The 11,483-nt window shown below is 37.9% G+C and overlaps 1 protein-coding gene across 1 annotated transcript in view; it reads left to right on the top strand.

Annotated features, from left to right (window-relative positions):
* ITFG1 (integrin alpha FG-GAP repeat containing 1) overlaps positions 1 to 5,968 on the top strand; it is a gene marked incomplete at its 5' end in the record, with an annotated part of 73,351 nt that extends 67,383 nt beyond the window's left edge. Inside the window, 3 exons of the mRNA XM_010143992.1 lie at positions 257 to 339; positions 1,922 to 2,039; positions 5,434 to 5,968. Coding sequence (XP_010142294.1) covers positions 257 to 339; positions 1,922 to 2,039; positions 5,434 to 5,493 — 261 coding nt within the window. The remainder of the gene's footprint in view (positions 1 to 256; positions 340 to 1,921; positions 2,040 to 5,433) is intronic.
* Between the last annotated feature and the right edge of the window lie 5,515 nt (positions 5,969 to 11,483).

The raw sequence follows: 11,483 nt of genomic DNA on the forward strand, positions 1-11,483 counted from the left end.
TTTCCCTATTACACCGTTGCTTTGTATTTAAGCAAATGCTGCGTTTCATGTCACCAACAATTATTTTGCTGTTTACTTTTTTTTAAATCACTTTGGAGCTTCAGAATAAAAGCTTTATACAAACATAAGGGGATAATCACTTATTTAAAATTAAATGTTGTTTTGTTTCTCCTTTTGTATGTTTCAACAGGGAATTTCCTTGCCTCTAAGGAGGTTGGTTTGTTAGAAATTGACATAGCCTTTGTTTTTCTTTCAGGACATAAGACGACAAGAATGGACAGCTATCATACCAAACTCCCAGCTGATAGTCATCCCTTATCCTCATAATGTTCCTCGAAGGTAACTTCCATCATTTTGATTTGCTCTACACAAAATTACATTAATACAGAGTTTCAGTTAGGCATTATGTGTAGGTTTAAAAGTAGTCACTTGAATAGAAAGTAAATTTAAGAACAACAATGGCGGGGAAGCAGTTCTGTCCATGCAGCTGCCTCTGACGAGGCAGAACACTTCTGAAGTATTTACACAGGCTTAGCTAGTGCCCATAAACAATCACAATCGATTACCAGCTCAGCTCCTGTAAACAACAACATACTGGCTAGATGTACCAACGTCCTTTTTGACAAACTGCAAGCACGGTAATGATTGAAGCAAGTATTTTTGTTTCACCAAACATGCAATTTCTGTCTAGTTGCTTTAGTTCAGCCCTTCTGAACGCAGTATCTGTTGCCACAGGTATGAATGTTTTTTAAATAAAGGTGAATGGGTTGGTTACACAAGAGCTTGAATACTGAATTCACTTTGCAATTAAAATGTTTATTCCAGAAAGAGAGCATCTTTCTCTTTATGCTATTAGAGAAAACATTAGTCACGTATTCCAGCTGCTTTTTGCCGCTTGATCTACTAGTGAGGTCAGTTGTGTTTATCGTGCAGAAACAATTCTGACATCAGTTTCAGCAGTTAATTTTACATTAGAACAAATAACAGTTGAGCAGTTATGTGCTGCTTGAGTTGCTAATTAACAACAGGATTAACATCTGCCAGATGAAGAAAATTTAAATTATAGTCTTGGGTATGTATTACACAAAATTTTTTCTGTCATCTTATCCTTAAACTATTTTTCCTCTCCTGTAAAGTATGTTTGTGGACTCTATGGAATAGCAGAGGATAGAATCCTCAGAGATCAGATTTTCTAATAGACACTTCTGAAATTTATCAAGTTTTGTAACACAGTGTTGTTTCCTGAGCCTCCTGCTGACAGCTTTTCCCATGACTGGAAGCCCATAGTACCCAAAGGATGTTAACTGAGCCTCAGGACCACACAACAGTCGAGGGATATCTTCTAGAAGCCCTTGAAGTGTTTAATTTTGTTGCTCTCCAGCATTCCATGACATAATCAACTTGTTATCTTGCCTACAACTGCAGTTGTCCCCGGGTAAACTTCAGGCTGAGAGAGGCCTGATCAACTGGACCCCATGAACCTGTCCAAGAGGAGCTTCTCATGCAGAGGAAACAATCTAATTTACAGGCTTATTTCACCCTGCTTCTCTATCTCCCCAGGCCCCACACAGTTTTGAGGAAGGTTTTCTTATGCATTTTACTTTGTCCTGGGCAGAGGCAGGAGATAAATGTCCTAATGAGAAAAAAAGTCAGTCCCTGAGAATACCCACAGCATTCCTGAAAAGTTAAACAGAAACTGAATTTAGACTTAGCATTACCTGAAAACAATTCTATTAAGCCACGTATTTCCAAGTAAACACTACTAAAAGTTTCAGTGTCTAAGTATAGCTGCTAGTTTCTGTAGACCAAGTTGAACCTGTCTTGCGCTATTAGGTTCTTTCCATCTTTATAAGTTAAATCTGTTTTCTGCTTCCTAATGAAGGGTATTAATGTTTCCTTGGATTTTCTTCATTTTGTATAGCTGGAGTGCCAAGCTATATCTGACCCCGAGTAACATTGTGCTGCTAACAGCTATAGCCTTAATTGGCGTCTGCGTTTTCATACTGGCAATAATTGGAATATTACACTGGCAAGAAAAGGTAAGCTTAATTACCTAGATTCTTTTCTATATTTTCTATACTATTTAACACTTCCTACTATTTTACAGTCTTCTGCTTTGGGTTGGGGTTTTTTTGAGTAGTTTTCTACAGTATAATTTCTGGCACAGACTGCATTAATTCCCAAAAGGTGTTTATTTTTAATTCAGTATTTACTGCAAGCTTAAAAATTAGCATTGTTTTTATTTAAGCTCCAAGACCCTTAAAAAGGGAAATGAAGACCAGCATGGATAAGCTTTTGCCACTAAGCTGTTATTCCCAACTAAATGAGACATTTCTGTTTCATATGTAAGCTCTCTATTTTGCAAAGTTTTAAAGAGTCCTGGTTTGGAAAATAGAACGTAAACTCGGTTTACTTCTCTTGAGTTCCGCTGGTAGTCTAAAAATAAGGAAAATATCTCTTTTTCTGTATCTATTTTCGCTGATTACATTGCCATTAGCATTCAGGACCATGTAGGGCGTCAATCGTGTGCATATTGGCTGCTTTGCTCTGTGTCTGAATTACACATGCAGTGTATAGAAATCCATTGATTTGAAGAAGCATTTTGAAAGGTGCCTTTCTCATCACAAAAGAAATGCATTCCCATTTTTCTTAACTATGCTCACTTCACAAGCGTACCTAACTGGCAGGATTGCCAATAAATGCTACTACATACCCAAACCATAATCTTGGCTGTCAAATAAAATTACTGCACATTTTGACATGGTAGAACTGTTATTTTGTGCTTGTGGATATAAAATGACCTTGTTAAACAGTTAGGCTTCGCGCATGCTTCATATTTGTGTTACTTGTCTGTCAGTCTTCACTTTTCAAAGTGTTAAATACAGTGTCCAAATAACAGTAAAGCTGGGAATAAAACACACAAAGCAAAGAAATACGAAGTTTATAGTGCCTGTCCTTAGCACATCCTACCAAAAAGAAGCACTGCTAGCTAGGACTACGCACTGGTGGGTTTAACTCTGTCTCCAACACATCTTAAGCAACAAGAGCAGCAGAAAAAAATGCTTGGGCTTAAAGTTGCAGAAGGATTAATTATATATAATTAAACCTGGAGAAATGGAGATTTAATGTCAATGAAATTGTCAATTTGAAACAATTCTTCCTCTAATAATCCATGTATTGTGATGTAAAGAAGCACTCGGCCCAGACTGAGCGCTCTCTGAGCCACTGTAAATCCATTAGGTAGACGTGAATGAAGTGTTGCATTGGTTACATTATAAACTTATTTCTAACTGCTGTGTCTTGCTTAAAATAGGCACAAATATTTGGATAAATTGTGTGTATTTCCAGGCTGCTGTATAAACATTTGTTAATTCCTATAATTTTCCAATGCCTCCTTATTGATTTTTTTACTTTCCCAATTTTTAGAAGAAACGGTTGAGGTACAAACAAACAAGAATCTTGATCAAGGCTGTACTGTGCATCACTGACAGGACTGAGAGTTAGACTCCAAAGTTCCTTGTTTCTAAGCTTGTCCGTGGTTTACTGCCTCTTTCAGTAATCCTCTCATAAACATACTGTTCTGCCTAATGCTGCCTTCCCTGACAGATCTGTAAAGCACCTATAGTAAGGAAAGGAAGGGGAAATGTACTGGCAGTTACAGTCTCTTCTTTTCCCCCAGAGCATAGATCTGTCTGTAAGCTGCAGTGTTTTATTCAGCAGTGAAATAAACCATGTACTTTTGACCGCTGCAGATAAGTAGAAATAGGAGGTCTTTGTCTACAAGTGTTCTTATAAACTCATCTGCCAGCCAAGGATTGTTTAAGTCAGTGCAGAATTTAGGGATTGTATGTTGGTCTGCCATTTCTTAGAATTTTTGCATCCATTTAAAAAAAAGAAAACAACTTTCAAATCACTGTTTCTGGTTTTTAGCTTTGATACATCAAATGACAGAAAATGCAGAAGAATTTATGGTATTATTCATCTTACAACAAATACAGGCTATTACATTAGCTAAGGACCTTGATATTCCTGTATTCTGATTCTTTGTAACTTGCTTTGTGGGCTTGAGGCTAGTCATGTGAATACCACACGCTGATGATAATACTGCTAGAGGAGTTTTGATGGATTCATCAGAGTATCAGTTACTGTCAAATTTGAAGTAGTAATTTTTTCAGGAAGCATACAAGAAATGGCATGGAAATTGCTTTCTAAGTGAGACTCTAAAATTCTGTGGAATGTGACAAGCACTTCAATGTAGGAAAGAGTATGCCACTCCCTTCTTGCCACCCCATTCGATACTCAAAATACTAATGACATTGATAAAATCCCAGCCAAAAAGCCAGACTGGTGGATCCTAAACTTCACCAAGACTTCTGCTGCTGCCACAAAATGCAGTAAAATCCATACTTGATCTAAGGGAGTTGCTATCGTACATAAACGTTGGGTGATGAGGAGAACTTTGGCCTCGAGCCAAAGCAGATGACAAACTTCCATGGCAGAACACACGCAGTGATTTCTAACATAACTGTCACATATATTTATCAACTGAGATAAAATCTGAATGCCCACACAACAGCATATCGTGTAAAGGCTTCCCTTTTACTTATCAAAAAAAAGAAAAAAATTAGATATAAGCAAGCTAGAAAGCACTGAAACCTATTTTGCTGCTTTCTCCTCTGCTCGGATTTATACACACTGTCATGAGAAAAACACTTTATTAGAGAAGTTCACACTACGTGTTCAAAACTCCTTTAGTAAGTGCTTTCATACTGCTACTGCTTTAGAACACAGGCGGAGGCTGTGTGGGAGAGGACGTGTTTTTACACATTATGTGGCTTATATGTACAATTTAAACATGTCACTTCTTTCCAAGCACCATCCAAACTACTCTTTCAGCACATCTCTATGTGTTCCGCATAAATAAGCGGGGAAATGCATCCTACCTCCCATTTTTGTAATACAAACAAAACACAGAACATTTTTAGCCTGCTGGGTGCTGTAAATTGTTGGTTGAACTGCCATCTTTATCTAAATTTGTATTTAACAGAATTTTATTTTAAATAATCTCATTTTAAGTGTAGCATAGATGATATTTACAGTTAATCCAGAGTATTTATAAAGCAGGCTAAATAAATTCAATCTTTGTTTTTTAAATATTCCTTTTACAAAAACATTATTAGAAATAATAGAAAACAATGGGTCAAATACTAAAACAGCTGAGCATTAACAGCAGAAGCCAATTTTGAGTAGATTTTGCTATTTCAAACTGACATAATTTCAAAGCTAATTATTGGGGCTTTTAGTAAGCTTTTTGCCTTTTGTCAAGTGAGTAACTTGGAAAAAATCAACTGTTCTCTGACATTTGACAACTCATTTCTGTAACAGTATTGCTTTAGATCCCATAGTGGTTTTTTTTTTATTATTATTTTTCAGAAAGCAGATGACAGAGAGAAGCGACAGGAGGCTCATCGGTTCCATTTTGATGCTATGTGACATGCCTTAATATTTATGAAGAAGCTGCTACTCATTTGCTTAATTGAAAGACTAAATTCTGATCTGTAAAATGATTACTGTGAAAGTACTGCTGGTGTGCTATTTGTAAATGTTGCATTATTTGGTATTTATTTGGAAAGTATTAAAATTAGACCTGAATGTCTCATAAGGCCTTTCAGTTAACACACTGTATATAACAGCATTTGGTCTTTATTTAGCAAGTACTGTAAATCTATCTTAGCAAAGGGGTAAAATCGCATGTACCGTCGTTTACCAATTCTTTAGTAATATTTGATAGAAGGAAAGCTGTGTAAATAAAGTGTAGCATTTCGGCAAGCAGAATAATTTGTATCACTTGAACTGGTCTTGTCTTTTATACATTCCTGCAAAATAACCCGCATTTCTGAAAACTAAGCTTGAGCAATTTCTCGGACGACTTTATCAGTAATTATTTGGATTGCACTAAAGGTGCTCAGTCTAAAGTATTCTGTGTTTTCCTTCGGTTAAATCCATATGTGCAATAGTTAAAGAATTTAGGACTTGGAGAACTAAAAGAAACTTGCAATGTTAATGCTAGTTCAGTAGCTCATCATGGGGTAGATGCAGTGTTTTATGTGTGTTAGTTCTAGAGAGAAGAAAATACATTCAAATTCTTAATGTATAAGCATTACATAATCTGCTTTTATAATTGAACTGTAATATTTATTTTAGAGAGGCCTAAAATCATTATGAAGTTAACTTTTTTTAAATAAGAAAAGTATGGGATTTTCTTGTTTGGTTTTGTTTTTAAAGTTAAAAGAAACATTTTGGAGGGGAAGGAGAAGGAGCATTGACTCTAAAATTTATTGCTAAGGGATGAGATATACAAAGATTGAATTAAGACTGTAACAGGACAGTCCGTACAAGCAAAGTTTGTTATCCATGTACGCTACTATGCCCAAATTTCCTAAGACTGTAATAATTGTATAAGATGAGTAGTTCAACTTTATGTATTTTAAATGGTGCTAAAGTTACAATTGCTCGGTGTATTTTGGATCCTGGGAATAGTCTCTTAAAATAATCATGCTTTTAATTAATAGTTATTGCTTAGTGATAAGAGTTTACATGACTAATTGGTGCATTTAAATATGTCCATTTCCATTCCCAAAAAATACATTTTGATAACCTAGAACACACTTTCTCAATAAACTACAAAGTGTTGATTTTATCGACATTCACCTCTGCAGTAGGTGTCTCCTCTGGTCTGGCACTTGTCCGGTAACCTGCTGTCCTGTAACGCTACCTTTGCTTGTCAATACAGGAACAGAAAAGAGAGCAGGTACAAAGCTGGTTTATTCATGGTTATGTCCACCATGAATCCCAGTCAAGCAGCGTGCTCCCATGGCAGTGGTGAGCAGCGACCCATTCATACAGCAGGGCCAAACCAAAAATCAGAAGAGTACTGATAATCATCTAGTAAAACTTCATAGCTTAGAAGGCTGTTTCTGATAGAAACAGATCAGATGCCAGCAAAGGAGACTTTGAGATTACATTACTGTTGTCATTCAGGAGAGCATATTTCCGTAATGCACACCTTTAATATTGCTTAGAGCGGTATGAAAATGTCAGAACTTCTAGATAAATACTTAATGCTATTGGACTTTTTAAACGCTATTGATAGAATTTGCTTCCAACGCCAAAAGTAATAATGGATTTCATCACAATTCAATGTGTTTTTCTGTCTTTTTCAGATGGTTGGAGAATAAGGCTAAATACGTAACACCACTGGGGCAGCAAAGCTGTCTGTAGCCCTCTGTCACAAAATAATAAACATAGATTAGCCTCCTCCTTACGTTTTTTAGAAAAACAGTTAGGAATGAAATAACCTCATGCTGACATTTAAGCTGTTGTCACGTTAACAAAACAAGGAACTCAGTGTCTTTTGCTTTAAGGTATTTTGCATGCTCAGTAGCGCATCATTCCATCACTTTATATACAATACATTACTGGCGCTTTAATCACTTTCTTATAATAAAGTTTACCGCATATTCTAACTACTCGTAGCTTGGCTCACAACAGCATATGCATACTGTTTTGAATTAAGGCATTAAATATTGTTAAGCCTCTTGTTTAATGTGGTCCTTTGGTTTTTCTATTCTATCAGCATCGAAAATGTGTGTGGGTAAGGTTATTACCTTTCTACCAGTGAGTTTAAGCAAGCAACATCAATTAGAAAGTGTGGTTCCAGGTGCTACCCACAGTCACTGAGAAGTGAGAAACAGCTCTAACTACATAAATTCTCAAAATGCATCCACCACAACGCAGCCCTAGTGAGAAATGCTACTGGAAGGCTTCTGCAGTGTGAAATCTCACCTATATAAAAATACTGTTGACATGCCAACTGACAGATGGCTGTTGAAATACCATGTTTCTTTGTTCTCATTTTCCATGAGAAGCTTTAAGACTGAATCTTCCAATGAGATTTATCATTAATGCACTATAATCCCCAACAAAAGTATCAACTCTTCTGTTGCAGCTTAGCTTAGTAGGCATATTCTATAGAGTACGATATTCTTCCTGTGATGAGGTCACCTTTCTTCACAGAGAGCTGTATTAAAACATTTGCTACAGTTAATTGAAAAGTAATCACTATAAATGCACCAAGTCAATTCAGGACTCTTATAACTACTGTCAAATAAATAACAATAAACAGAAGTCAATCTGTAAGTTTCTACTATATTATAATCATAGAGCTTAGTTTTGTTAAAGCAGCATAAAAGCATTAACCATGTCAGTTTTGAACGTATTAATAACCAAAAGCATTATTTTTTAAATCAGAAAATGAAATTATGCTTAAAATAATAAATTTTGCAAATAAATTGTACTAATTTTAAAGGCATGGGCAAATTTTTATTATCAAAGACTGAGAAGTATGTTAAGAAATCAAGAGCTGTTTCAGTAGCCCTATTCTTCGTTGGGGTTTTTTTCCATTTCAGAGACAGGATCTTTTCACTGAGGCAGTAGTAATACCAGCCTCAGACGTCACTTCAAAAATAATCAACCACACAGCTCTATTTTCATAATTAACTTCTGACTTCGACAAAAAATGTGATCCCATCTATGATACAAGCCATAAAAATTGTAAAGTATATGCTAAGCTTGTTTTGAACTTCTGAATTTCCCAACTTAAGCCAGAAAAGTTTGTAGGTATATTCTAATACTAAGATCTAATTATATCACCTAGCAAGCTTTGTGAAGAGTACCAGTATTCTTCACCACTATTGAAAGTTTTGCGGTGTTCTTAACTCAGTAGGAAATAACAAAGATTTATGTATGATTACATGTGTTACCACACTGAGACACGTGCGCCTTCTATAATTTTCTAATTAGAAATTCTATATAATTAAGATTTCTCAAATGCACCTAAATCCTGTTGGATTTAAACCCAGCCTCCAGAACAGTTAAAACATAACTAGCTTCTAACTTCCTTTTATAATTATTCACTGTTGACATCTGTATTTTTGCAACCTCTTTTAAAAACAATATCCAAATAGCATCAAACGTAGTAAAAAACTGTAGGTCTAAGGCTGTTTTTTGATGTATAATCTGCTACTAAAGAGCAGCAAATACCTTGGGTAATATTAAAACTTGTAGCAGAACAGCAAACCAAAGGAAATTCTGAGGAAGAAGCGTTAAAAGGAGGCAAAACAAGTTCTACTGGAAATTCAAGCCTTTTATTGCAGCAGAACACCTGTGGTAGCTGACTCCTTCTCTAACTGTTTTTGCAGGTATTTACCTACATCAAAATGAGCAGTGCCATTGCCTTCCCAGAACTACTGCCATTCAAAAATAATCACGATGAGTCAACAGAGCAGCAGAACAATACCCAACTGGCTGTCCAAAAGCTGTCTTCAACCTTTCTTAACTCTCAAACTCAAGTTTAATTAACTTGAGTACTGCTGGCTTGACCCAATGGCACAGCATTTTCTTCCCTGGAAACTGGTACTCTCCAGGCTCAGAAAATGCCAAGTGGAAGTTTCTTCAGACCTGTCACTAGTTTACTATAAACTATTTCAAAGCACCCCCTAAAACAAGAACTCTAGCACGACAAAGTGATAGGGAGGTCCACAGGAGAAATTTCTCTGAAAGCAACAGTAAATGATGGCAGAACATGCCCCAGATCTGCGAAGTGATGCCATTGCCTGCATCTCCCACACTGACAGCTTGATGCAGCCCTGGGAAAAGAAGAGGAGGGAGAAGCTACTACACTTCCCCAAGTGTGTAATAGCTCTGTTCAACCTCCTAATGGACAAACTGGAAGGTCAACTTTTCAGTTAAATTGACTGTAGCATATTGGGTCTTTGCAATTACTACCAACCTGTACTGAGCACAAGATGCTAACTAGGCTTTACTCCTATTTCTTTGGTGTGAGACAATTGACGACAAATAATTTTCTTGAATGCAAATTCAGCTTGAGATGAGGCTAGTTCTGTCATTTCTCATATAAAATATTTGAGCCAAACTTTGCCATTCAAAAAAAAAAGTGCAACCCTGTCTCCTAACAATCTGCACAACAGCACAGTCAGATTTTGCACTTATGTATTTGCAGAGAGGATAAATTGTGGATGATGCACAGATACAGTAGAAATTATTAGTCTGATAGATATTTTCTCAGGTTACTACAGTAAACATTTATGTTAGTAAAGAAAAATGTGAAGTAGATCCACCTCATGATAACTTCTCTTTATATAGGAGTTTTCACTATAGAACTTAACATTTCATCATACCACTATAAATACATGGTTAAGAGATGAACACAGAAATATTTCTTGATCCAGTGCTGGAATGCAGCAGCTATTTAACAATTCATGAAAAAACTATCTTTTAAGAAGGACTGTATCATCTCCATTTGAAATTGAACGGACAGTTCGAGTGAACGGAATAATGTAATTATGTAACTTGGGATTTTGCCAGAACATCAAGCTTAATACTTCATCAAGCTTCTTAGAACACTGAAATGAATGTTTAATACCCAGAAAAGCGCAGGACCTTTCCTGTAAGGTCTCGTCAGATCTCCCCAGCGTCCCCTGGCTGCGCAGAGCGCAGGAGCGCGGGGAGGGAGAAGTGGCACCTCCCGCACCCGCAGCCCTGCGGGGCTCCGCTCCGGCTTCATCAGCTGCTCCTCGGTCCCTCGGTGTTTAACTGGCCGTAACTGACAATCGTATTGAAGAGCCTGAAATATTTAACTGATATTCTGAGGCAAGACCATGACCTTTTCTAACAGGATGTGCTGACCTTTGGGCACTGTAGGAAGCATGTTAACATTCAAACACGTAGCACCGAACCACAAGGAGATCAGAGCTTCCCCTCTGGTAGTAACGTTCGAGAATGTAGTGAGCAGCTCTGCTGCCTGAGCACATAGACTTCGTGAGCGGGTTGCAGACTGCTTCCATAAAGTGCCTGAGCTCGGACAGCGGAGTTCTGCGGGGGGTACCTGGAAGTTCCGACTTCTATCATTGTGCACAACCGCGATGGGGAGGAGACGTGAGTTAAATGGAGAACGGGACCTGCCGCATCTTGCGAGCGGGGCGGGAAACCCGCACCCGGCGGCGCAGCCCCTGCGCTGAACGGGCCGGGAGGGCTCGGACGGCTCCTGCCCGGTGCGCAAGGCTTTGCAACATGGTCCGCGCAGAGATCTAAACATATTCTCGTTTCAGCACTTCGGGCCCTGAGCAAAAGCTCCCGGCCTCGCCTAATCAGCAATTCCAGAGAAAACACATCCTATATAAAGCACACGATGCGTTGCCTATGGGAGATTTGAAAAAAATCTCTGATGGGCTTACATGTGTTGCTGTAATTTTACACGTAGCCTGTCAGTATGGCAATCTTGCGGGCTATGCTCCCGGCTGTCCGGAACAGAAGCGGCTGTCACCGCTACACGCCTCCGTCGCCAGCTCGGAGGTATCCGGGAGAACGCGGAGACGCGGCCGCCACGGGGTGTACCCGTGGTG

Source organism: Buceros rhinoceros, unplaced genomic scaffold, assembly GCF_000710305.1.
Source record: "Buceros rhinoceros silvestris isolate BGI_N320 unplaced genomic scaffold, ASM71030v1 scaffold4699, whole genome shotgun sequence".
In the NCBI taxonomy this organism is placed as follows: domain Eukaryota; kingdom Metazoa; phylum Chordata; class Aves; order Bucerotiformes; family Bucerotidae; genus Buceros; species Buceros rhinoceros.